Source organism: Hyla sarda, chromosome 4, assembly GCF_029499605.1.
Source record: "Hyla sarda isolate aHylSar1 chromosome 4, aHylSar1.hap1, whole genome shotgun sequence".
Taxonomy (NCBI): Eukaryota; Metazoa; Chordata; class Amphibia; order Anura; family Hylidae; genus Hyla; species Hyla sarda.
The window spans coordinates 151606168-151634107 of NC_079192.1; the positions used below are offsets into that span (position 1 = coordinate 151606168).

General features: G+C 40.5%; 1 protein-coding gene across 7 annotated transcripts in view; it reads left to right on the plus strand.

Annotated features, from left to right (window-relative positions):
* The window catches only part of CGNL1 (cingulin like 1), a 144764-nt gene that overhangs the window by 99204 nt on the left and 17620 nt on the right, over positions 1–27940 (plus strand). For all 7 annotated transcript variants that reach the window (XM_056572407.1, XM_056572409.1, XM_056572408.1 and 4 more), the window contains exons 12-14: positions 12712–12882; positions 13715–13876; positions 19790–19879. In XM_056572407.1, the coding sequence (XP_056428382.1) occupies positions 12712–12882; positions 13715–13876; positions 19790–19879 (423 nt within the window). The remainder of the gene's footprint in view (positions 1–12711; positions 12883–13714; positions 13877–19789; positions 19880–27940) is intronic.

The window sequence follows — 27940 nt, forward strand, 5'->3', positions numbered from 1 at the left end:
ACAGAACAGGATGCCTCAGCTTAGTTTTGGGCCTAGTGGCCAGAATGGAAACTGGAAGATTTCAAGATTATTTTTAAATATAGTTAAATAAAAAATGTAAAATAAAAAAAAAATCTTTAAAAAAAATATGGTCAACATAAAAACCTGGTTTAACAATTGGTCGATTTCTGATGACACATTCCCTTTAATATGCCATTTGTAGGTTATTTTTTTTGGTAGCTCAAGGATTCATCTTAAGTATGTACTGAACACAGTTAATTGTTGCTCAGAATTTAGATGCTTTCAGGCTCCTAGGTGACACAACAGAGTAGGGTCGTGGTATATAATTTTTGATTTGGAGTCACATATGATCAGTACGTTATCAGTGAGCTAATAATAATAATGATAAAGATATTTCTATAGTGACAACAAATTATGCAGCACCAATGATGCAGAAATAAATAAGGACAAAATTAGACATTACAATATATCACATTAATTAGTCAAACAAGAGGTGTAATGTCCCTTCCGCAAGAGCTTACAGTCTATGAGGAATGGGGTTCCGATAAAAGGTAGCAAGTGTGTTGTATATTAAATGGTCCAGTAGTCTTTTTTTTTAACTATGCTAGATAACATAAAGGTTGGTGAACCAGTCACCAGCAATTCTAGTATTTTTCTGGATTTGACTCCCTATGAAGTCTTTTAATGGCATATGAACGATGGTAAAAGAACCTCCTAAGCTTTGCGGATTCTATGTTAGAATGTATATGATTGTAAGTTGATCTTAAATGACTATATAGATTTTTACACCTAAGACTACACTGCTCAAAAAAGATGAGGGAACACTTAAACAACACAATGTAACTGCAAGTCAATCGCACTTCTGTGAAATCACACTGTCCACTCAGGAAGCAACACTGATTGACAATCAATTTCACATGCTGTTGTACAAATGGAACAGACAAAAGGTGGAAATTATAAGCAATTAGCAAGACACCCCCAATAAAGGAGTGGTTCTGCAGGGTGTGACCCAAGACCATTTCTCAGTTCCTATGCTTCCTGGCTGATGTTTTGGTTACTTTGGAATGCTGGCGGTGCTTTCATTCTAGTGGTAGCATGAGATGGAGTCTACAACCCACACAAGTGGCTCAGGTAGTGCAGCTCATCCAGGATGGCACATCAATTTGAGCTGTGGCAAGAAGGTTTGCTGTGTCTGTCAGCGTAGTGTCCAGAGCATGGAGGCACTACCAGGAGAAAGGCCAGTACATCAGGAGACGTGGAGGAGGCCATAGGAGAGCAACAACCCAGCAGCAGGACCGCTACCTTCGCCTTTGTGCATGGAGGAGCACTGCCAAAGCCCTGCAAAATGATCTCCAGCCGGCCACAAATGTGCATGTGTCCACTCAAACGGTCAGAAACAGACTCCATGAGGGTGGTATGAGGGCCCGATGTCCAACACCATGAAGGACGTTTGGCATTTGCCAGAGAACACCAATTGGCAAATTTGCCACTGGCGCCCTGTGCTCTTCACAGATGAAAGCAAGTTCACACTGAGCACATGTGACAGATGTAACAGAGTCTGGAGACGCTGTGGAGAACGTTCTGCTGCCTGCAACATCCTCCAGCATGACCAGTTTGGCAGTGGGTCAGTAATGGTGTAGGGTGGCATTTCTTTGGGGGGCCTGCACAGCCCTCCATGTTCTTGCCAGAGGTAGCCTGACTGCCATTAGGTACCAAGATGAGATCTTCAGACCGCTTGTGAGACCATATGCTGGTGCGGTTGGCCCTGGGTTCCTCCTAATGCAAAACAATGCTAGACCTCATGTGGCTGGAGTGTGTCAGCAGTTCCTGCAAGAGGAAGGCATCGATGCTATGGACTGGCCCGCCCATTCCCCAGACCTGAATCCGATTGAGCACATCTGGGACATCATGTCTCGCTCCATTGCACAACAGACTGTCCAGGAGTTGGTGGATGCTTTAGTCCAGGTCTGGGAAGACATCCCTTAGGAGACCATCCGCCACCTCATCAGGAACATGCCCAGAGGTTGTAGGGAGGTCATACGGGCACGTGGAGGCCACACACACTACTGAGCCTCATTTTGACTTGTTTTAAGGACATTACATCAAAGTTGGATCAGCCTGTAGTGTGGTTTTCCACTTTGATTTTGAGTGTGACTCCATATCCAGACCTCCATGGGTTGATAAATTTGATTTCCATTGATAATTTTTGTGTGATTTTGTTGTCAGCACCTTCAACTAAGCATCTTAGTGTTCCCTTTATGTTTTTTGAGCAGTGTATAATGTTAATGTTTAATTCCCAGAAGCATTAAACCTGTTTGGTGAGGTTCTTCCATGGTCATTCTTTAACTGTATTTTTCAAACAGTGTGCCTCCAGCTGTTGCAAAATTACAACTCCCAGCATGCCTGGACAGCCTTCGGCGGTCCAGGCATGCTGGGAGTTATAGTTTTGCAACAGCTGGAGGCACACAGTTTGGAAAACACTGCTCTAACTGTTTATGCAGAGTCTTAAGATTCCATGTACAATGCTCACCATAACTACCGTAATTTCTATTAGATAGCAATTGCCTAACAGAGATAGCATGTTTATTTTTTCTTTAAATAAATAGTGCTTTGTGTCCTAAATGTTTTTAGGTTGGCTATGGAGATCCAAAGGTAACAGCATTTTCCTAATACACATTTTTATCGTAACTACATAAACAGCATATTAAATTTTGATCACCGACTTGCAGCACCACAGTAGAGAATGTAATTTCCCATCATAGCCTGCCCTTTTTATTGTAAGATTTTTCTCCATATAAGTAGAGCATCGTGTGAGTGTATTAGAGAATAGCTTGTTGCATTATGCATATACCTTTTTATAACTTTTCAGGGTATAAGCTTTTTTTGGACATATCTTCCTGTTTGTTTCATTTTATGATTATGGCATGGATGGTATGGACTTGTACATATTTAATGAACATACACAAATGTCTGAAAAGCTTTGGATGTATATCCACAATATGCTTGTTGGAGGCAGCGTTGGCGGTCCTGTAATATCTGGAAATGAACTGCCCACATTTTATTGCAGTGTATTTATACTTTCCTCCTTAGTTAAAGGAATTTAATTATAAGCTTTAGCTTCAAAGAGCAATTCGGCCTTTTAATTGTGAATCTACACAGAGCAGCTGCCTCACCACTCTGTTTCTGAACGGTTAGTGGAGATGAGATTTCTTTTGGTTCTTCATTAATAATTTGGGATGCTCCCAAATTAGGGTGAATGAATGGCTCAAACAAAGAACTGTATATTCTATGATCTGTGTGCAGCTCCCACAGAAAATGTCTGCTTTAATTTGTGTTCACAGTAAAAAGAGAAAAGTGCCTTGTACTTCTTATTCTCTTATAGTAACGTAGTAACAGTTTGTAAGGTTGAAAAAAAAGACCATCGAGTTGGAACCCCACTGTGTTGATCCAAAGGAAGGCAAAGAAATCCCCATGAGGCTGATTCCAATTGCCCCATGACAGAGGAAAAATGCCCTCCTGACTCCAATATGGCAATCGGAATAAATCCCTGGATCAACGTTCTATCCCTATAAATCTAGTATCCATTACCTGTAATATTATAATTTTTTTCCAGATAAGCATCCAGGCCCCCCTTGAAATTGTTTATTGAGTCAGACAGTGCAACATCATGTGGCAGAGAGTTCCATAGTCTCACTGCTCTTACAGTAAAGAATCTGTCTGTTGTGATGGAGAAACCTTCTTTCCTCTAGACGTAGAGGATGCCCCCTTGTCATAGTTACCGGCCTAGGTATAAAAAGATCCCTAGAATGATCTCTCTACTGTCCATTCATATATTTGCACATTGTGCTCAAACTCCAAACTAAGTAACCCCAAGCTTGATAACCAGTCTTGGTCCCCTAATCCCCCCCCATGCCAGTAATTATCTTTGTCGCCGCCCTCTGCACCCTCTCCAGTTCAGCCATGTCCTTTTTGTATACAGGTGCCCAGAATTGGACACAATAATCCATATGTGGTCTGACCAGTAAACTTATACAGAGGCAAAACCATGTCCCTGTCACAAGCCTCTATGCCTCTCTTTATACATCCCATGAATTTGTTAGCCTTGGCAGCAGCTGCCTGGCACTGGTCGCTAAAGTTAAGCCTACTGTACACCAATGTCCCCAAGTCCTTTTCAGTAGAAGTTTTACCTAATTTCTTATTATGTAGTACATAATTGTATTTTCTGTTTTTATGGCCAAAGTGCATAACATTACATTTGTGCTTATTAAATATTAATGCCGATCTACTGAGAGGTGTCTTCAAAAAGGCTGATGTGATTTAAGCAGAGTGCCTCACTCCTACAAACATCACAGGGATGTGGAATTCCTAATGCCCGACGCCCGGGACATGCAGTTCCAGGCGCCAGGCAGGTGACTTTTTCAGGCCCTTAGCCCAGCAGGTGAATTTTTCAGGCCCTTAGCCCTGCTTCGGGCAAGCAGGACAGGACCTGAAAGCCCCTGTCAAGCACGGTGGTGCTCAGAGGGGTGTATGAAGCGGGCTCAAGACTCGAGCCTGCTCCATACTCTGAAACCCGAGCTGATTCCTGTAGCTGGGGGCCACCGCTAATAGCCAGCATGCGGCGATCGCCACGACTGGCTATTAACCCATTAGATCGCCACTGTCGGAGTGCTTACCTTTGCTTTCCTGGTGTCTGTGGCTCTGTCATTGATAGAGCCTGGCTGGACTAGGCTCTATCAATGGATTGCAGAGCACATAGATCAATGGTTTCAATAGAACTCTAATGATCTGTATGATAAATCTAATGATTCCTCCTAAAAGTCCCCTAAGTGGTGTAAAAAAAAAAAAATTCTTAAAAGTTTGAGACGCATTAACCCCTTCCATATTAAAAGTTCAAATCACCCCCTTTTCCTATATATAAACATTATAAAAATAAACATATTTGGTATTGCAGAGTGCGTAATTGTACGAACGGTTAAAATATAACATTATGTATCCCACACGGTAAATGTAAAACAAAATACCAAACCACAGAATTGCAATTTTTATAATATCCCAGAAAAAAAGTTAAAAGCGAAGTAAATTTTTTTTTTTTTTTTTTTTTAAAGCAATTAAGATTTTTTTTTTTTAAACTAGTAAAACATGACGGAAACTATACAAATCTGATATTACTGTAATCAGGCCGGCCTAAAGTATCAAAATGACATGTTAGCTTAAATACAAGGTATATGGCGTAGAAAAGAAAACCATCAAATTTGCTAAACTATCTTTTACTATTTCAATTTTACTTTTTTATTTCGGAGCATATGTTCTGGAAAAATGAAAAGGTATCATTATAGTAGTTAGTTATGGCTATTATAGGGAGAGGAGGAAAAAACGAGAGTGTAAAAGCAAAAATTTGCTCGGACAAGTGGATTGTCATGAGGTACTAGTAGATTTTGCTCCGTTTAAGTCCCGTGGACAAGTATTTTTTTTTAAATAAAATTTTCCACACCCCTGCATCAGGTCGCTGCAGTGAGATGCAAAATTACAGCATTTGGAAAAATGGTCAGTTAAATGGTACTTATGTATGCAGCTATAAAAATCTTTCCCACTAAAACATTAACAAAGCATTAACAAAGCAACAGTTTCCCAGCAGGAGAGTTTGAACAATTAGTACTCCACATTATCCATTATGACATGGAGCATTTCTCATTGCTTTGTCTGTTCTCTCTCTTTTTTTTTTTCATTTAACCCCTTAAGGACGCAGGACGTAAATGTACGTCCTGGTGCGGTGGTACTTAACGCACCAGGACGTACATTTACGTCCTGTGCATAACCGCGGGCATCGGAGCGATGCCCGTGTCAAGCGCGGCTGATCCCGGCTGCTGATCGCAGCCAGGGACCTGCCGGCAATGGCCGACGCCCGCGATCTTGCGGGCGTCCGCCATTAACCCCTCAGGTGCCGGGATCAATACAGATCCCGGCATCTGCGGCAGTACGCGATTTCAATGAATGATCGGATCGCCCGCAGCGCTGCTGCGGGGATCCGATCATTCAGAACACCGCACGGAGGTCCCCTCACCTTCCTCCTTCCGGCTCCCGGCGTCTCCTGCTCTGGTCTGAGATGGAGCAGACCAGAGTAGAAGATGACTGATAACACTGATCTGTTCTATGTCCTATACATAGAACAGATCAGTATTAGCAATCATGGTATTGCTATGAATAGTCCCCTATGGGGACTATTCAAGTGTAAAAAAAAAATGTAAAAGTAAAAAAAGAGTGAAAAATCCCCTCCCCCAATAAAAAAGTAAAACGTCCGTTTTTTCCTATTTTACCCCCAAAAAGCGTTAAAAATAAATTTTATAGACAGATTTGGTATCGCCGCGTGCATAAATGTCCGAACTATTAAAATAAAATGTTAATGATCTCGTACGGTGAACGAAAAAAAAAAAGTCCAAAATTGCTACTTTTTTAATACATTTTATAAAAAAAAAATTATAAAAAAATTATTAAAAGTTTTTTATATGCAAATGTGGTATAAAAAAAAGTACAGATCATGGCACAAAAAATGAGCCCTCATACCGCCGCTTATACGGAAAAATAAAAAAGTTAGAGGTCATCAAAATAAAGGGATTATAAACGTACTAATTTGGTTAAAAAGTTTGTGATTTTTTTTTTAAGCACAACAATAGAAAAGTATGTAATAATGGGTATCATTTTAATCGTATTGACCCTCAAAATAAAGAACACACGTCATTTTACCATAAATTGTACGGCGTGAAAACGAAACCTTTCAAAATTAGCAAAATTGCGTTTTTCTTTTTAATTTCCCCACAAAAAGTGTTTTTTGGTTGCACCATACATTTTATGATATGAGTTATGTCATTACAAAGGACAACTGGTCATGCAAAAAACAAGCCCTCATACTAGTCTGTGGATGAAAATATAAAAGAGTTATGATTTTTAGAAGGCGAGGAGGAAAAAATGAAAACGTAAAAATTAAATTGTCTTAGTCCTTAAGGCCAAAATGGGGTTAAAAGGTTATCATTTTAAAGTTTTGCTTTTTGAGACTCTTTAATAGTAAATTGTTAACCAGAAAGTCTCTGGGTGAGTTTAACAGAACATACTCCGGCATTTTTTTATTTTTTTTTATTTGTCATACGATCTAAGTTTTGATGTAATTGCAGCACAAAAAACAAATGACATAATATGACCTTGTATATGAAGCTCCTACATTTGTTTTTCTGATGTCTTTGTTAAAAAAACAAAGCATGTAGGGCTTCAGTCACACTTAGGAAATTAAACAACAGATCAAGAGACATTATTTTAGGCCTGTGCATTTTTGCTGTGCTTATACAGTGCCAACAAATCTAGCAGTAATGTACAGAGATTGTCACCATTCACATGAGTCTCTGTTTCAAATCAGGCTTAAATCCATTTCCTTTGACCACACACACACACACACACACACACTTGGGCTTGTTTCACAGAAAGTCTGTTAAAGGGAATTTCTGAGTTCAGGATTGTGATAGAATGACAAACCGGGAGATACAAGTTTAATACTGGCAGCAACCAGTGCCACCGCTCAAGTCCTCTCACTGGACTTTGTTTGGCTGCAGCGATGACATGCCTGTATAACCATGTCACCATTTTAGCCTATCACTGGCCTCCACAGTATACAATGCTAGCCTACTGCGACCATGGTTTGGCTGCAGCAGTGACGTGGGTATGCACAAAGCCAGCGGGAAGTGCTAGATGGATGGTGTTCGGTGCACCCAGGATGTGAGTATAGCTTGGTATTTTCTCACAATCCCAAGCGATGGATAAATCGGAAAACCCTTTTAACCTATCAGTATGTTTTGAAGAGTAAGAGGAAATCTGAGTGCCCAGAGAAAAGCCACATAAACATACAACCAGTATCAGTAAATCTGTACTTTAAACATGTTCAGTATTCCGCTAGAATCTAATTTCTTGTTGGAAATTCCACTACAGAACTTCCAACATGTGAACTGAGCAGCATAAGTCCCATTGAGATCAGTGGGAGCAGATGGCGCATAATTTCCTAATGGAAATTCCATGTGGAATTTGCATAATGGGAACATACCGCAACTGTCTTTTCTAGATGTACACTGTCTAAGAACTAGACCAGTGGTTCTCAACCTGGGATACAAGTACCCCCAGGGGTACTTAGCAGTTCTCCAGGGGGTACTTGAAGAAAAATCAGTAGTGACAGCCACTGGTTACTGGTCTGGACCACTTTGAAAGAAACGGTAGTCTGACGTCACTGCACAGAGGAGCGGAGCAGGAGGACAGCATAGGGGAAGAGCGGGCATTGGGCTGCTGTGGGCAGTAACTACCATCAGCTTTGTTGCTCCACTGCCACTGCAGACCGGAGACCTACTGCTATGAGCCATAGCAATAGGTCCCCCCACCAGAGGAGCAGTGGAGCACCAAAGCAGGACAGTATGGCAGCCTGAAACTATATATGGGGTAAGTAACACAGTTCTAGCCTTTTGAAAGGCTATCTCCCTCATAATGACACCCATAAGGGAGTGCTTGAAAAAATCCTGTCAACAGGGAAACTCCATAGTATAAATTAGAACCATATAAATAAGAGTTCAAACAACACCTATTTAAAAAAAAAAAAAAAAAAAAAATATATATATATATATATATATATATATATATACGTCTTTATTAAACACATATTTCATTAAAAACATGTATTATGCAGCAATGGAGAAGTGACAAAGATGAGTATCCAATACAAATGAAGGGGTGATAAATGGTTGCTCAAAAATATATATATGACAGCTGATCATCAAAGTACAAAAGGATAATTAAGTTTGTAAAAATGCACAACATAACACTTATAATATATACATTATTCCTCACAAATGCAAAAAAAATATGTTGTGCACTAAATATATATCATATGTCAGTGCTACATACCTGTAAGGGTAACAATTAGTTAATCCCCCACAAGAAAAGACCATATATATATTATCCATAAAGTGCCAATGCGTCACATATATATGATAGGTACTGGGTAGATGCAGACATAGTGATAAGCAGTTAAATCAGCGTAATCGCATAACCTTACACATGTGGGAGAGCAGCCAAAGCCCCAGCCCCTACGATCGTTTCGGTTTCCCTTTCTCAAGAGGTACTGATAGTATCAGTCACTACCCGGATTTATATGGTCAGTTAATGAACTAAATTACTTAAAGCAGTGTATAATCATTATGGCGCCTGCGTGTTGCTCCACCGGAACTATCTGTTAGCCCCACTTCCGGCGTCTCCATCCAAGTGCTCAGGCCCGAGAGATTATTTCCGAGCATGCGCACAAGGATTTCTGTCGCGTCGGGGAGCCATATCACGGACGAGAAGCCTAGCGCAGGCGCACTGAAGAACAGTGCTGTATTGATATACGGGGAATGTCTGCATTTACCCAATAACTATTCACAGTAACCGGTTCACATTGTAACATGTAAGTGACATCAATTAACCCCTTAAGGACTCAGCCCATTTTGGCCTTAAGGACTCAGACAATTTAATTTTTAATTTTTTCCTCCTCGCCTTCTAAAAATCATAACTCTTTTATATTTTCATCCACAGACTAGTATGAGGGCTTGTTTTTTGCGAGACCAGTTGTCCTTTGTAATGACATAACTCATTATATCATAAAATGTATTGCGCAACCAAAAAACACTATTTTTGTGGGGAAATTAAAAAGAAAAACGCAATTTTGCTAATTTTGAAAGGTTTCGTTTTCAATCCGTACAATTTACGGTAAAAATGATGTGTGTTCTTTATTCTGAGGGTCAATACGATTAAAATGATACCCATTATTATACACTTTTATATTATTGTTGTGCTTAAAAAAAATCACAAACTTTTTAACCAAATTAGTACGTTTATGATCCCTTTATTTTGATGACCTATAACTTTTTAATTTTTCCGTATAAGCGGCGGTACGAGGGCTCATTTTTTGCGCCATGATCTGTACTTTTTTTGATACCACATTTGCATATAAAAACTTTTAATACAGTTTTAATACATTTTTTTTAAAATAAAACGCCGTTCACCGTATGGGATCATTAACATTTTATTTTAATAGTTCGGACATTTACGCACGCGGCGATACCAAATATGTCTATAAAATTTATTTTTTACGCTTTTTGGGGGTAAAATAGGAAAAAAACTGACGTTTTACTTTTTTATTGGGGGAGGGAACCTCCGTGCGGCGTTCTGAATGATCGGATCCCCGCAGCAGCGCTGCGGGCGATCCGATCGTTCATTTACATCGCGCACTGCCGCAGATGCCGGGATCTGTATTGATCCCGGCACCTGAGGGGTTAATGGCAGACACCCGCGAGATCGCGGGCGTCGGCCATTGCCGGTGGGTCCCTGGCTGCGATCAGCAGCCGGGATCAGCCGTGCATGACACGGGCATCGCTCCGATGCCCGCGGTTATGCACAGGACGTAAATGTACCACCGCACCAGGACGTACATTTACGTCCTGCGTCCTTAAGGGGTTAAAGTGCATAATTGAAAAAATGAAAACAAAATATGTGCATAAAAATAAAGTACAGCAAATGAAAAAAATATATATGTATGCAAAACAATTGCAAAAGGCGAGAGATCAAATAAATAATGCTATGTGACACAAAATATAAATGTGAATACATTGGTTAATACCATATAGTGCAATGTGAACATGATATACTGAAATGTGATTCCCATAATTATTATGGAACCCTAATATGTATACTAAAAAGTGCATAGCAACTATATATGGGGCAGTTTGGGGTCCTACAGCTATATTTGGGGGCACAGAGGGGGCCTAACAATTTTATGGGGACTTAAAGTGGGTACTATTACTGTGTTTGACAATAAACATGGGGAGTTTGTAAATAGGTGGGTATTGTACTACAGAAAATTGCCTAAAAGGTTTGGCTGGTTCTGTGGAGAAGTCTTGTATGGGAGAAATCTTAATGGCGGTCTAGGCCAGATAGTGAAGAAAAGAAAAGTAAACAACTCCGGTTAGAGAAGTAGTCACCTCTAAATCGGGGGACTGGGGAGATAGGGAGAGGAACAGGGGGCCTGTTATAGAGGAAAGTAAAGCATATGAATTATACTGAAATCATTACAAAATGTCTTTAATATGGGGGTACAATTATTTGGGGAATGGGCTGTCAAGGGGTACTCAGGCAAAAAAGGTTGAGAACCACTGAACTAGAGTGTTTTTCTGTTTGTTTCTTTCTTCCATGGTATTCTTTTCTGTGTAATAGCACGCACAGATATTTCTATTTACTATGGGATTCAATAAAACACGGTATTCAAAATCTCAAGTAGGGTGAAGGCATGTTGTGTTTCAGATTGCAGAGGGCGTCTAATGAGCCATTTCCCTTTCCTGCAGTCATATTTATCCATTATTACTCATTAAATAATGCACAGGTTCGGTTTCATTCCTGAGTGAACTGGTCTGTAGCTGCTGGAGTGCAGACCTCTACTGGAATGTGCTGTGAAATGTGCCTCCCGATATCATGGAGAAATCCAGCAGAGTTGTTAATCATTATGCCTGAGTTCAGCGAGCAGTCCCCTTGCTTGTTTTGACATTGTCGACTGGTCATGAGCTCTGGGTAAAGTTATTTGGATCACAGACCTCCTGACTAGTTGCAGAATTCACTTTCCTTTTGTCAAGGTCATTAGCAATGGCAGTCCTTAAAGGACTAGACACACCTAAATTAATAGTTTTTTTTATATATCTATTAAAAGTGTATTTACACAGCCACATTTGTTGTCTCTGTATTTAATGTTTGGCTTATAGAGAAAAACACAAAACATAGGCCCTAGGAAACAAAAAAACAAAAAAAAAAATAACAGAAACAATGAACATTGTTTAAAAAAAAAAAATTAAAACAAAAATTAAATTGTATATGTTCAAAACAAAGTTGCTGGCTATGGAAAATGACCTCAAACAACATTATGAAAACATGCCCTAAAGCTCAGTTTGTGCTTATTTTCCTGTGTAAATCTTAAGTTTACACCAAAAAGTCTCCCAACATATAGCTCAGCCAAATGCCAATGCATACTGTACATATACCATTTCTTCCAACTCTATAAACTGTACCCCGTTTTGGGTTACTCAAAAGGTGTACCAATGCAGAATATTCAGAAGCACAAATCTAATGTAATGTAATGTATGCCATATGCACTATTTGAACATACTGAACATGGTGTGAATTTAGTTTTGGTGAATGTAACAAGTTGTAATTTATAATATAACAGTTCTAGCCTTACCTACAGTATTTCTCTTCTCATGCTTTCATAGATCATAGTATTCACTCAGACCTTATTGTTCTGTTACATTAGATTTCTGTTGCCCCAACAAGTAGAATAGTATTTGATTAAAACAAACTTATCATGGATCATGTAAACAGGAAAAAAACAAGATAATGGCCCAGATTTATCAAACTGTGTGAGAGAAAAAGTGGAGTGATTTTTCAACAACAACCAATCACAGCCCAGCTAACGAGCTCTGGTAAAGTGAAAGCTGAGCTGTGATTGGTCACTGTGGGGAAAATCACTAAATTTTTTCTCTCACACAGTTAAATAAATCTGGGCCAATGTGCTGACAGAGCCTTACATTTATAGTGCATGACCTGTTAGAATAAATGGCTTACATTGCATAAGAGATTACATTTAATTATTGTTTCTACTATTAGGTGTCAGAACATGTCGAGTTTTCACGGGTATCCACAGTGGAGCTTCAAAAGCAGTTTGATGAATATAAAGAGAAAAATCGTAAGGAGAATGGAGAAATGCAACGACAGATAAAAGATAAAATCCTGGAGGTGGAAAGGTGCAACCAGACTATTAGAAAACAACAAGAAGAGGTAGGTTACCTCTGAGTACCTATGTGACACTGACTGTTTTTTTAACACTATGTTTTGGTTGCCTTTTAAATCTATTATCATTCTTTAAATTATATATTTTTTGCCTACATTTGGTATTTTTACTATTAAAGAGGACTCCTAGCCTCTGCTTACCTGTCTTTTTTTGTTAAATGCCTGTTTTACCCATGTTTTACCAAAGTTAAAATTATGGAGCATAGTTTCTCTGCTGTGTGTTGTGCCGATCATCTATTTTTCTTGCTAATTTTTTTTGACTAAATAGCCAACTGGGTGTTACTAGTTGGGGGTGGTGGTGGGGGATATGTCTCTACACTGCTTGCACTGTCCATTTTAATTGTATAGTCTCAGACTATTCATGGACATGCCCCCTACTGGTAACACCCAGTTGGCTATTTAGTCATACATGTCAGGGTTAACTGTAAAACGGTACAACAAAGGGCTATAAGAGAAGATCTTGCAGAATTCAGAAACCACTGGCCCTCCTTAATACAGTTGGAGAATAACTTTTTTTTCTTTTTTATAAACTTATAGGACCATATGTTCGTTAGTGTGTTGGACTTTTCAGTGACTTAATGTACAGCATAAATAGATATTGAGGAACACACATTTGACAGAGTTGAAAAGCTTCTGTGAGAGTATGTCTCCTTTCTGCCTCGTGGATGAATAGTGGTGATGCTTATTAAAATTTGACCTTTCGTTATCCCTTTTTTCAAAAGAATGCTAGTACAATATTGTAGTTAATAGTACATTGTCTCTGGAGCAGGATTATGTAATGGTAATTCACTACATACAATATCTTTTGTACTTCACTTAGATCAGACTTTTGGAAGAAAATTTACAAGACCATCAGAGAGCTCACGATGAGTCTTTAACCAAGAACCATCTTCTACAACAGACTATTAAAGATCTTCAGTATGAATTAGATGCTAAAAACCATATGAAGGATGACCGGTCAAGACAAGTTAAGTCAATGGAGGTATGACATTTATCTAATGCATATAAGAACTTTTTGATTAATAAAACAAAACTTGTATGGAGAGATATCATATTAGAGATATAATCCTTGAGCTACAGCAGATATTGCCATATTAATTATGTGATCAGATGACTTCATGAAGATCCGTAAATTCCTCATAAGGCCAGTTTCACACAGTTGTAATACAAACATCCGTGCTATCACTACAATCCCCCTCCCCCCAGCTGAACCATTCATGCATATTTTCTCAATGGTAAAAAAGGGTTTAAGCTGCTGCCAGACACTTCTAATTGGGCATGATGAAATAAAAAAAAGTTGATTTCTACACTCATGTATGCTGGATATATTGTTCCTGAGAAATTTACACATTGAGCACTATACTGCTGTAGATTAGTAATGAGCGGCAGGGGCCATATTCTAATTTGCAATATTTCACAAATATATGGACGAATATTTGTCCTATGTTTGTGAAATTTGCATATTCAAAATGTTCGTTCCCTTTTTTTTCCATGCGAAAATTCGTAATGAAATTTGCAAAGTGCGCATGCACGATTAGATCCTTCACCTAAAAGGGAGGGAGGGATCTGGAAGTGGGGATATTCATGAATATTTGCATATTCGCATATACAAAATATTTGTGCTCCACACCGACTCATACAGTAAATAATATTGGAGCCTTCTTTGGACCACAAGCTGGAGGCAGAGAGGGATGATCACCTTTTTTTTTTTTTTTTTACACAGTACACATCATTGTTGTGATGTGTACTGTGAAGAAAAAAATAGACGAATATTTGTCATTACAAATATATATCGCTATATTAAAAATATTCGAAAAATCGCGAAGTGCCGATATTGGCGAAAAAATTAGCATTTCGAATATTCGCGCTCAACACTACTGTAGATCCCTAGGCATTTGCCCTGGTGTCCATTGTTTTTTTTCTTCATAGCACTGAACTGGATATATCCAATCACGTTGTGCCTAGTCTTTCTCCTTTTCTTTTCATGCAGTGGATTGTATATTATAGATGCAGCCATATATTATGACTGCCACAGTGGTTTCACAGCAGTGACTTTTTTATTTGATAGCCAAACTTTATATTTGTTTTTAGCTTTGCAGTTTTCTCTTGTAACAAAAGCATCTTTAGGAACCCTTAACACAGGAGGAAGCAGCCCTCTGTTGTGGTATAATCAGTAACAGATCCAGCAGCTCTATGGTGCACTGGGTACTGAGCCATCACAACCCTGATTCCACTTTGTAAATAATATTGTTAATGTGGGCAGGACAGAAGTGGTGATGTCTTCTCTCCAAGGTGCCCTGGAATTCAGGAAAAATTAGATTCGCAATGAATGCAAATATCACCGTGATTCTATCGTGCGAATCGCATCATTAAACGCCATTTAGTGCGATCCAGGCTTCAGGGCATCTAAAATGACAGATCCACATGTGAGGACATGGGGCAAGGAATCCTGGGAAGGTGGGAACAAGGGTAGGCGGGATGACCCTGAATCACATGCAGGATGCAGCCTATCAGCAGCCAGTCCCCCCTGTGATGTCACAGCCCTATATAATTGGCAGCCATATTGCGGGCAGTCACTTCTGCCTTTCACTGCAGAGAGATAGATTGGGAGAGACAGGGCTGTGTGTTGCACAGAAAAGCTTTTTTCAGCAGCGATTCACCTCCTCAGCAAGTCAGCATTCTGTTGCATAGAGAGAGGGACAGAGAGCAGTGTGTGTTTTACAGAAAAGCATTCTTACTGCAGCGATTTACCTCCCAGTCACTGTCTACAGCGTTCTATTACAGAGAGCAGTGTGTTGCACAGAAGAACAGCAGCGATTCAGCTCAAGCACAAATCCTGCCTAGAAGCACTGATAGGGAAGGGAGTGAGATTGAGAGAGAATGCAATTTTGGGTGTAGTACACAGCAACTGTGTGCTGCAGCACTGGTGTGTACTGCTGGTATTGTGAACAAAAAATGTAAGCGTACTGAAGTGCATTTTTGCTGCCCTCATAAGTGCATACCACATATGAACGTATGTGGTATGCACTTATGAGGGCAGAAAAAGGCATGTACATCTAAGTGGTGTACTATTTTGTTCCTGTTAAAGTTTCAAGGGCCTAGATACTGTGAAAGGCCAGCCAAAAGTGGTGGACTCTGCACCTTTTAGAGAACTGATGGCTTGTGCCGAGCCGAAGTGGAGAGTCCCAAGCCGTAATTTCTTTGTGACGAAGGCAGTACCAGCTCTGCACAATTTTGTGGAAGAGAAGGTGGGCCAGTCCTTGAGCCTGTCGATGTGTACCAAAGTGCACGGCAACGCTGACGTCTGGAGCTGTAACTATGGTCAGGAACAATACATGTCCTTTACAGCCCACTGGGTGAATGTGGTTCCTGCACACCCACACCACTTTCTCCCCCCACACTCTCAGGACTTTGGTCCTGTGACAGTGTGCGACTCTGCCTCCTCATCCTCCACAGTGTCCTCAGCCTCCACTGCAAGGACAAGTCTAAGTGCCTCTTCAGCATACCATGTGTGCAGGGCATGGCGGTGTCACGCTGTTCTTCTCATGGTTTGCCTTGGCGAACAGAGTCACACGGGAGGAACTGCTAAAACTCATTCATAAAGAAATTGGAGCCTGGCTTACTCCACAAAAAATGGAAATGGGAACCATGGTGACTGACAATAGGAAGAACATCTTGTCTACGCTGCGACAAGGAAGGCTGAGCCATGTGCCCTGCATGGCACATGTGTTCAATCTGGTTGTCAAGCGGTTCCTGAAGTGTCGCCCCCCCCCCCCTGCAGTACCAGCTCCCTCTGCAGCAGCTGGAGTCTACAGTTGCTGATGAGTAGCTTTCTTCACCCACATAGTGAAGCAACTCATCAGCAGCAGGTAGACCTGGAGCAGGACCTGAACGAGCAGGTAATGTCATACCTTGACATGCACATGCCAACACACCTTGAAGATCCGCTGGACTCCTGGGCAGCCAAACTTGATTTGTGGCCGCAACTAGCAGAGTTTGCCCTGGAAAAGCTGTCCTGCCTGGCCAGTAGTGTGCCATCAGAGCGGGTGTTTAGTGCGGCGGGGGCCATAGTCACCCCCAAGGATAACTCGTCTGTCCATGAAAAATGTGGAGAGACTGACTTTTTGTAAAGAAGAATCAGGCATGGATCAGCCAGGATTTCCACCCACCAATGCCTGATGCATCAGAGTAGATTGACCAAGGTGCCACACCAACACTCCACAAATATGGATAGTGCAAAACAGATTTAAGGCACTCCTCCCCAGTTACAAACATTCCTCCGCATCAGACCTTTTGTCACCCACCTTCGTCACCGGGTACTGGTATTGCCACCCACCGCACCACTCTGTCACCGGGTCACTTTCAGGACTCCTGATGCTGCTGCAGCCACCTCCAGGCTGTCTCATTCTGCCACCATATGTTCTCCTCATGCTGCCACCACCTCCAGGCTGTGTCATTCAGCCAGAATATGTTCTGCTCATGCTGCCGCCAACTCCAAGCTGTGTCATTCAGCCACTATGTGGTCTCCTCATGCTGCTGTCAACTCCAGCATGTGTCATTCAACCACTATATGGTCTCCTCATGCTGCCGCCAACTCCAGGCTGTGTCTTTAAGCCACTAGATGGTCTCATTTTGCAGCTGCCAACTCCAGGCTGTGCCTTCAGCCAGTACATGGTCTAATCATGCTTCCACCACCTCCAGGCTGTGTCATTCAGCCACTATGTGGTCTCCTCATGTTGCAGCCAACTCCAGGCTGTGTCATTCAGCCACTATGTGGTCTCCTCATGCTGCCGCCAACTCCAGGCTGTGCAATCCAGCCACTATATGGTCTCCTCATGCTGCTGGGACATTACCTAAACATTTTTATGGTAGCTCTAGCTACCATAAATCTTCAATTTAAATTTGAAAATTCATCTTTTTATCTTGGGGATTGTGAGGCCCCATGGTCTCTTCATGCTGCCGCCAACTCTAGCATGCGTCATTCAGCCACTATACGGTCGTCTCTTTGTGCTTCCAATTCCAGGCTGTGTCATTCTGCCAGATTATGTTCTCCTCATGTTGCTGCCACCTCTAGGCTCTGTCATTGTGCTGCCATGTGACATGTGATTCCTTGTTGGATTTGGGCTTTTGTAACCATACATTTTTTTTATTAAATCTTAAATTTCAATTAAAATTTCAAAAAATTGATAGAGCGATAGCAATGAACCATAACCGATGAAATGAAACATTCACACTTTCGCAATCAGGGGAGCGCTGAGAGGCAGGGACTGGTGGCAGGTGGCATCTCGTCTGGCGGAGGACCACCAGCTCGATTTTAAGATACAAGTACGAGCTTTTTCACTGCAGCCACTGCTAGCTTTGTGCCCACTTATCCAATGGCACAGAAGCTGAATGTGCTCCTGTCCAAGTTGCTGGTACTGCAGTCCCTCCCTTTTCAAGTGGACACTCAGAGTATGGGGGTATGCTGAGAGGCAGGGGCTAGAACAAGCGGTAGCTAGCCTCGCGGCATACTGCCAGATCGATGCTCAGCAGAATGGGTAATCAAAAAATGTAAATAAATTCAAATTAAATTAAATAAAAATGACAAAACATCTGCCACATCCAGACGCTCTATGGCAGGGATTCTAATAGCGATGCCAGTAATCTGCAAGTCATACTGAATAACAGTATTATCTCACTAACACAGCACACTCCCTATGCATGTTAGGACAAGGCAAAGTGTTCTACACCTCTATTGAGGCTCTCTGTAGGGCAGAAATAGCCGTTTTTACTAGCGATTCACTGTGAATAAATTCGGACCAAACTAAATTTTTTTAGAAAATTTTGGCAAATCAAATTTTTCAAAAATTCGCTCATCTCTAGTGCCCAGCTATCTCTGAAAACCAGACATCTGAACACCTGCTGCTTTAGGGTCTATTCACACCTACAGTATTTTGCACATATTTGATGCTGCATATTTAAATTTCATTGTAAATCTTTAGCATAAAATCTGCAGCTTCAAATATGCGCAGAGTACTGTACGTGTATTCACACACACACAGTATCCTGTGTATATTTGATGCACAGGATTTGAAGTTGCAGATTTGAAGCTGTGTTCAGTTATTTAGTTTACATGACCTCTGCAGCATAAAATCTGCAGCTTGAAATCCTGCGCATCAAATATGCGTAGGATACTGCATGTTTGAATACACCCATTTACTCGTGTGTATTTTTGCTGCAGATCTGCTGCTGCAGATTTGGATGCCCATTGACTTCAGTGGGGAGCAAAATCTGCTAAAGCAAATCTGCAACAGATCTGAAGCAGAAAATACGCACGTGTGAATGTACCCTTAGAGTAGGATCACACAGGCTATATTTGCTACTGCATATTTTCCTACCCATTGAAGTCAATGAGTTGCAAAATCGGTTGTGTATTTTGCTACCCATTGACTTCAATGGGTAGGCATATACGCAGCAGCAAATATGCAGCATTTTTTAAATCATATCACATAACTAAAACTAAATCACATATAAGCTGTATAAAAGTGTACTGCAGAAAAGTTGGGCATAATTTGGTCTTCAGACCAGTGCACTGCATATATTTACTTGTGTTGATTGTTGTATGAAAAGGGAAACCAATCCTGGTAATAGAAACTACTTCTGTCAATCTTTCATTCAAACTTTATACCTGGCTTAAGAAAAGACAAACTGGTAATTGTTCTTCTGCCCTCACCTGCAAGTCAGGCACCCCCTCCCCTTCAGATCAAATGGTAAATTTGTATACATTGACATAGCAGATGACATTATAGATCATCAAGTCACTCAACACGTTTACAACAATTTTTGTTAATGATTGTGTTCTTTCATCTATAGATTACTATTCTAGAGTATACAGATCTGCTTTGTTATTTTTTAGGACAAGTTATCCCAGTTAGAGTTGGAACTTGATGAAGAGAAGAATAATTCAGATTTGTTGTTGGAAAGGATAACTCGCTGCAGAGAACAGGTCAGTTCATGTTTTTTTAATTTATTTATTATTTTAAACAAACAAATAGAAAAATCCTGTAAATTGTACCTACATGGCAGCTGCCTTTAAAGGGGAACTTTGGTAGATAAGTTCTTACTCCTCTATCCACAGGATAGGTGATAAGTGTCTGATGACGGGTCACCCTGCAATCTCCTGCCTGGCACTCCGGCTCTCATCATACACCAAGCGACCTCCACTCTGTGCACGGATCTCTGTCGACCATGGCACAAAGTGCTGGTCCACACTCTCCCTTCATTTATTTCTATGGGAAAGCCAAAGTAACAAAAGCGCTTTATCTTTAGCTTTCAATAGTAATCCGTGCACGGAGTAGAGGTCGCTCTGTACATGAGAAGAGCTGATGTCCCAGGCAGAAGATCGCAGGGGTCCGACAGCTGGGACAGGGATAAGAACCTATGTACCAGTGTTCCCCTTTAAACTGTTAACGGTGTTCTCTCTCTGAGAGCCCTATTCCATATGCTTTGTTAGGGCTTATGAAATTTTAAGAGCCAGAGCTTGAGCAAAGATGGTGTCTATAGTATATGAACAACCATTCATTTGGATGATAAGGTGATCACCAGGATGGCTCTATAGTCCACTTTACACCTACAGTGTTAAAGGAAAATGGTCATCTGTCCAACCACACTAAAATTAATACACTGGGTTATAGTGTGGGTGAACAGGAGACCGCTTGCCTTTAAAGGGAACCAATTATAAGATTTTACCCTATATAACACCATATAACAATCCCTCATATGGGTCTAATTGTTATGTAAATTAGAAGGCGAGGAGGAAAAAGCAAAAGTGCAAAAATGTTAAATCCCTGTGACCTTAAGGGGTTAAAATAAGTGATGTACTATTATAATTGTATTATAAGCAAATGGGAGCCTGGCTCCTAACATAATAATTTTATAGTGACATGTAGCCATATTAAAACATTTAGGTTCTCAGAAACTTAGAAACAAAACAGTTGCTTAATACAAGAGAACTATGAAGAATGGAACACTGGACAGTAATGTAAAAAGGACCTAAGGACATGTTCACGTAGCAAAATTCATTTTTGAATGCTTAATTTTTGCATGAAAACCAGTTCTCATTGACTTCAGTGGGGAAGAGGTCTCACTGTGCATACAGCATTGATAAATCACTGTGCTGTTTCCAAACAATGGTGCTGATTTTTTCAGCTCCTAAAATAAAGGACTTTTCAGAGCATTTTAACACAGATTCAGCTTCCAAATTCACACCCGGATTTCGGCTGTGGATTCAAAGACTGCATTTTTCATTTGCAGTGAGAAAAAGCCCAACAACTCTCAAACAAGAGCAAAAAAAAAATAATAATAATGATGATGAATTATATAGAATCCTTTTCATCAGAGATGCATATGATGCTAAAGGTTTGTATTTTGTGCTTAGCATACAATTGTTATTTTGTAGTGTAACTACGGTACTTACTAAGACACACAAATGTGGGTTGACAATTGCCGACTGTAGATTGATAGTTCAGTGTGTATCATTGTAGAAATAGGTAAAAGAAACTGATCCTGGCTTTGAACTTTTGAATCCCAGGTTTGTGTAATATATTGTACGTTTAGTAGTGCCAGGCTGTGAACGGTTGCTTAGATAAAGGGTTTAAATGATGTTTTATTTGGAGAATTTAGGTTTCTAAGAGAAAAGTTTAGTGTCTTAATTACAAGCCTTGTCCTACGGCTCAGAATTTCTTATAGGAAAAACTCCTAGGGGACTATAATGTGTTCCAAAATGGGGCTGTGGGGACCCCATGAACAGGAAAGGAGTTAATTGTAAAAATTCTACAAAGTGAGGGGGGTGGGGAGATCTAATGAGAACCTTCTGACTGTGGATTTCTTCCCTGAAACCGTGGGAGAGCACAACATTTCTATGGTTACAGTGTAAATATGGCAGGGTAAAGTTACAGTGGCTCTGCTAGTCAATTTTAGTTTTCCTTTTCTGAGCAGCATTCCCGCTTGGTTTCCCAACACCTGTTCCACTCTCTGCTCCAGGTGTATGAAGCAGGCCATTCAGACTGTAGAAATGAATTCTGGTTTCCCGTGAATGAAGTGTCTAACGTTGAGGTCTTTTTCTTTATACCGTTGTGCCTTCCTTGGAGTCATCTGTCTGGAGAAATAGAATATGCACCTCATTACTAGAACGGCTCCCTCTCCCCCTCAGCGTGGGCTTACATGACACACGCTATTTATGATTACTAAGATTACAGACCGGTTTAAAAAGACATGAAGGGATGGTTCCAGGCTCCCTGATATCAATAATTGAGAAGAAATGAAATTGTGCAGTTTCATTAACAAGACGATGATAACCAGCTGTTCGTAATACCACGTCTAGCATAAACATGGGTTCTGTTTATTAAATCCATGCCGTTTCTCAGAGGGGTATTATGGCTCATTGAAAATACTTTGTTTTCAGTATTCACCAAACCCAGCTGTGATAACTTCTGCTGAAATGTACAATGTTTGTTGTTCCGCTGAGGTTGAAAATAATGCATTAAAAATGAACAGCTTTGCTGCCAGAGGAAACTGCTATTCTGCGAGCCCCAATTAGCACCAGCATTACAATTCCCCTGTCTCCAGAAAATATAATGCTTTCCACAAATGCAGGAGAGTTAAATAACAGCATTTGTGTTTGAGAGAGAACCTTGGTGTTTGTATGTTTCTACTAATGGCCCTTTTTCCCCCCAAAGTTCTCACAATTTTTTAAATCCCCCCCAAAAAAGTGTAGAATTAGCATGCCATGAGCCAACATATAGAATCTTATAGTGGGCTGTGCCAAGTATAGCATGCAGGTGACTGTTGTATTCACTGTGCAGCAAATAGGAAATGTATTAAAAGAGTACTACTAGTAGTGTTACATTTTAGTTTATAAATTAATTTCTTTTACATTATTATAATTTTTTTAAATGAACATACATAATCCATTGCAGGGGTGTTCTTGCGAATTTTTCATTAATTCCTATGGGAGTTCAACACCCAGCACCCTGCTGATCAGCTGTTTGCCAGATTCACAGCACCCACATACACAGTGGATTGAGCCAGGAGCACAGAGCTCTGTCCATTGTGTAGTGGTTGTACTGAGTTGAGGTGCATTCACATCACAAAGTGCAATACTTCAGTTTAACAAGCCAAACATAGACAGATAGTGACTCTAGTCGACAAATTTTTGGACCGTATACGGTTTTGTTGCCGGACTGAAAACCGTGATCTGCCACAGTTTTTAGTCTGGCAATAAAACTGTTACAGTTCAAAAATAACTTTGTTTGGCTCGTTCAACTGAAGTATTGCACTTTGTGGTGTGAATGCATCCTAACAGAGTAGTTTATTCCACAGGTCCAGAAAACCCTTTTTAATGCTCTACAACTGCAGTTAGCAGTTCATACTGTTCTTACTATATGTGGTTAAAATGCAGCACTTATTTGTTTTATTTTATTTGACACAATTCACAATGCACCTACATAACTTGGGACACTATTGCTATGTTGTGACACATTGGAGCGCACTTCATGGCAACAGCATTGGATTTCACCAATTCACGCTTGATGATTATTATTTACTTACGCTAAATGGAATGGAACTGGTTACATACCATTGGAGTAGACAAATAGAGCTGTAATAAAATAACGGCAGTGAGGTTTCTTCGTAAAGATTCTTCATAGGAGCTCTATTACATTATTTGATAGCTGTGTAAGGCGTGTCTTATGCAGATCAAGTAATAAAAGGGTGTTGACACTGTAAGATCTGTATCATTATCTTTTAAAGAGTCAATTATAACTTCCTTAATGAATGTCTTGTTTTTCTTTGGTGTGTCTGTACATCCTAGTTTATTGTAAGGACTTGTCATACATTTTCACTCACCCCATAATACTGGTGCTGCACAAATACACAGTGAAGTTAAAAATGTGTCTCTAATGATACATATGGCACCAGCTGGACAGACTTCTCCTTGGTCCCTCATTTGCCATTTAAATGTTACAATTTTGTTAGCGAAGCTTACATTTTTTCCAAAGGTATTTCTTTGTTAATAAAATAGAATATAAAAAAAGAACTGAATTATTTACAAGACTTTGAATTCATGCCAGGAAGAAACAGAGAAGAGAGTGATCTCAGTCATGCCAAATGTACCTGCCCCATCTCTCCTCTCGGCTCTGTGCCAATTTGGCTTTGAGCAGAAAACGTCAGAAAGCTGAGACAGACTGGTTGCTAAGTACACACTGCCTGACAACTGATTTTAAAAGGCTGTAGTCATATACCTAGCAATAAGTCTTTCATATTAATCAGTTATTTAGTTCAACACTATGCATAGTCATGGTGATCTTTATATGTCATGGTTACATTAATTGCACATGGTAGTAGATAAAGTTTAAGGTTAACACATGCAGTAACCGTGATGTGTAGGATCACCCTTAGGACCTAGCACACTATGGATATTCTTCTAAGCTGAACCCACTTGCAGCAGAATTCTTTTTGATCCAATGGGATTCTGCTGCTCAGTGCACACTATGTAAGTTCAGCAGCAGAAGCTCTGATGCAGATCTGGATTCCGCTGAAATTAGCATGTTTGATCCTTTGACGGAATCTGCCCGGAAACGCTTTTTGGGTTATAGGACTTTGAATTGCAGTTGCTAGTTTTCACTGCAAAGTTTGTCCAATATTAAAGGAGTACTCCGGTGAAAACCTTTTTTCTTTTAAATCAACTGGTGGCAGAAAGTTAAACATATTTGTAAATTACTTCTATTAAAAAATCTTAATCCTTTGAGTACTTATTAGCTGCTGAATGCTACAGAGGAACACTGAGGACATCTGATGACATCACGAGCACAGTGCTCTCTGCTGACATCTCTGTCCATTTTAGAAACCATGCATAGCAGATGTATACTAAGGGCATCATGGTGGCTCAGTGGTTAGCACTGCTGCCTTGCAGTGCTGGGGCTTGGGTTCAAATCCCATTAAGAACAACAATAAATAAAGCATTATTATTATAATAATGTCAGCAGAGAGAACTGTGCTCGTGATGTCATCAGAGAGCATTCCAAAAATAATTTTTAATAGAAGTAATTTACAAATATGTTTAACTTTCTGCCACCAGTTGATTTAAAAGAAAAAAGGTTTTCACCGGAGTACCCCTTTAATCCTGATTCCGGGCAGCATGGATCTGCTGGTTTCTTTAATGTTCATGGGCTGTTTCCCATGAAAAGGGGAACATGGCTCCATGGCAACCTTAATATTGCCAGTGTCTGCTAATGTAGGTTTAGAATACATCTAAGATACAGTGGAGATATTTATGCCAGTGTTCTATAGTATTTATACCATTCTTAAGAATTAGCAAAAATTTTTAAAAAAGTGGGCAGGGCTTGGGGATGGGTGAGCTTCTGTAGTGCAGTGGATTTAATGGGGTTTTCTCACCTCCAATATTCTGGTATGCACATTACTAAGCTCCCTTTCACTTCTTTCAGCAAGGGAGGCTTTGGCTCTGTGATTGACACTTAAGGCACACAGGCTCTGCAGGCTTTATGCAAGCTACTAGTACTTTGCATGACCACTGACTGCTTCAGGCACAGTACCACTTGCACACAAGCAGCAGAGCCTGTGTGTCTAAATCTTCAGTGATTATTTTTACATTAAGTTAAGATTCCTGTCATATAAGGTGTCAGGGAAGCCAGAGTGTATGTGTAGTATCCTGGCCCACCCCTGCTATGTTTAGAGAAAGGGTGTGATGTCAGCAGCAGCCCCTCCAGCAGACAACCTCTTTCAGAATAAAGAGGTGGTCTGTAACCTAGATGATAAGAAGTAAAAAGGGGCAACAATCAGTAGAAAGTGTACAGGCCTTTGCTTTGAATTACTTCAGCACATCTGTGCCCTCCACAGGACATCACTGGTCTCTCACACTGCTCTGGTGTGATTTTGGTCCACTCTTCTTCCAGTCCATTCGACAGTTCTGTGACTGTTGTGGGTTTCTTGGCCATAACTTTGTCACCAAGAATTTTCCAGAGGTTTTCTATTGGGTTTAGATCTGGACTCTGGGCAGCCAATTCATTGTTTCAATGTTTTTAGTTTCAAGGAACTTCTTTACTCGTTTTGCTGTGTGACAGGAGGCATTGTCCTGCATGATAATTGCTATTGATTGAGTGATGAACGCAAGGAAGGAACCACGTGTTGTTGAAGAAGGTTCTGATACACACTTCCAACTCCAAGCTCCAACTCTTGCAGCAGAAAACATTCCCCAAACATGACACTTCCTCCTCCACCTTTCACTGACTTCTTTACACACTTTGGGTTAAGTATTTCCCCCGTTTGTCGATGAACATAATGTTTCCCTACAGACCCAAATAAATTAAACTTGCTTTCATCGCTAAAATTAACTCTAGACCGCTTCTCCTCTGTCCACACAACATGCTCCTCAGCAATGGTGAGTCTAGACTTTTGATTCATTCTGCTAATGAGGTTTGGTCACTGCATAGTGGTCTTTCACTCCAAATGCTCTTAAACGTCAAGACACTATGACGAGACAGATCCAGCTGCAGTGTTGAAATGATTACCCATGGAAATTCTCCGCATTATCCTGTCCTCTCTTGCATTTGTCTTTCGAGGGCGACCAGCCTTCTTGGGGGACTTGAATGAGTTTGTGATGTTGTGAAGATGCAATATTCTAGAAATCACATACTTGGAACGACCAACTTCTCTTGCTATGGCTGAAAGGGTCACCCCTTTGGCCTTCATTTGGACAACCTGCTGCTGGAGGGTTTCAGTCACTTTGGAGCAGCACATCACTTTGGAGCAGTGAAAACTGGAAAGTTAGGCTGCCAGTTAAATAAGGGTTGTCAGATCATTAAGGTTACCAGTTTAACACCAATAACTTGCAGGTATCTGAAAGAGTTCTCTAATTTTGATCAGTGTTTTTTCAATTATCTCATTTACATTTTTATTCTGTGCTTCAGAATAAATACCATTTCTGAAATAAGCTCAAAATACAGCTATTTTACTCATGTTAGGATATATTCACATAGGACTACACTATGACCTTGACATTTAGGAAATTGTGTGGTGTTCTCTAATTTTGATCCCCAGTGTACATAGCAGCTCCTGTTTATTGCCATAGTGTGCAATGCCAATGCAATGAGCAGCTCTCCACTCTGCAAAACACACCCTGCCCCTCAACTCATTGACCATGGGGCCTTGTGATGTATATATATATATATATATATATATATATATATATATTTTTTTTTTCTACAGCATCAATATGGTGAACTAAATGAAGACTTGCTGGCTAATTTCTACATTGTTAACTAAAAGGTGTACTTTGCCCCTAGACATCTTATTCCCTATACAAAGGATAGGGGATAAGATGTCTGATCTGACCCCTGGGATCTCGGCTGTAGCACCCCGCTGTCATTACTGCACAGAGCAAACTTGCTCTGTGCGTAATGACGGGCGATACAGGGGTCGGAGCATCGTGACTTCACTGCCCCGCCCCCTCGTGACATCATGGTCTGCCCCTTAATACAAGTCTATGGGAATGGGTGTGGCGGCCGTCACAAGCACGATGCTCCGGCCCCCGTATCACCCGTCATTATGCACAGAGCAAGTTTGCTCTGTGCAGTAATGACAGCCGGGTGCCGTTGCCGAGATCCCAGGGGTCCCCAGCGGTGGAACCCCCACGATCAGACATCTTATCCCCTATCCTTTGGATAGGGGATAAAATGTCTAGGGGCGGAGTACCCCTTTAATAAAGCAGAGCTGTAATACTAGACACAACTTAGTGGTGCTACTACTGGACAGAACAAAACCCAAAACACTACAACCTTCCCTACAACCCTTTGAAATATCTCTGTTCTTAGATCCATTCTTGGTATTGGCTGTGTGGACAAGGCTTTAAAATGCTCTTCTTGCAGTGGTATTTTTTACTAGAAAAGTAATTTGAAGAGAGGCGATTATAACACCTGTGGCTGTTTTGTACAGTGCAATTAGACGGATGTGAATAGTGGTTTACTCTCATTAGAAGTAAAACCATGTGAGT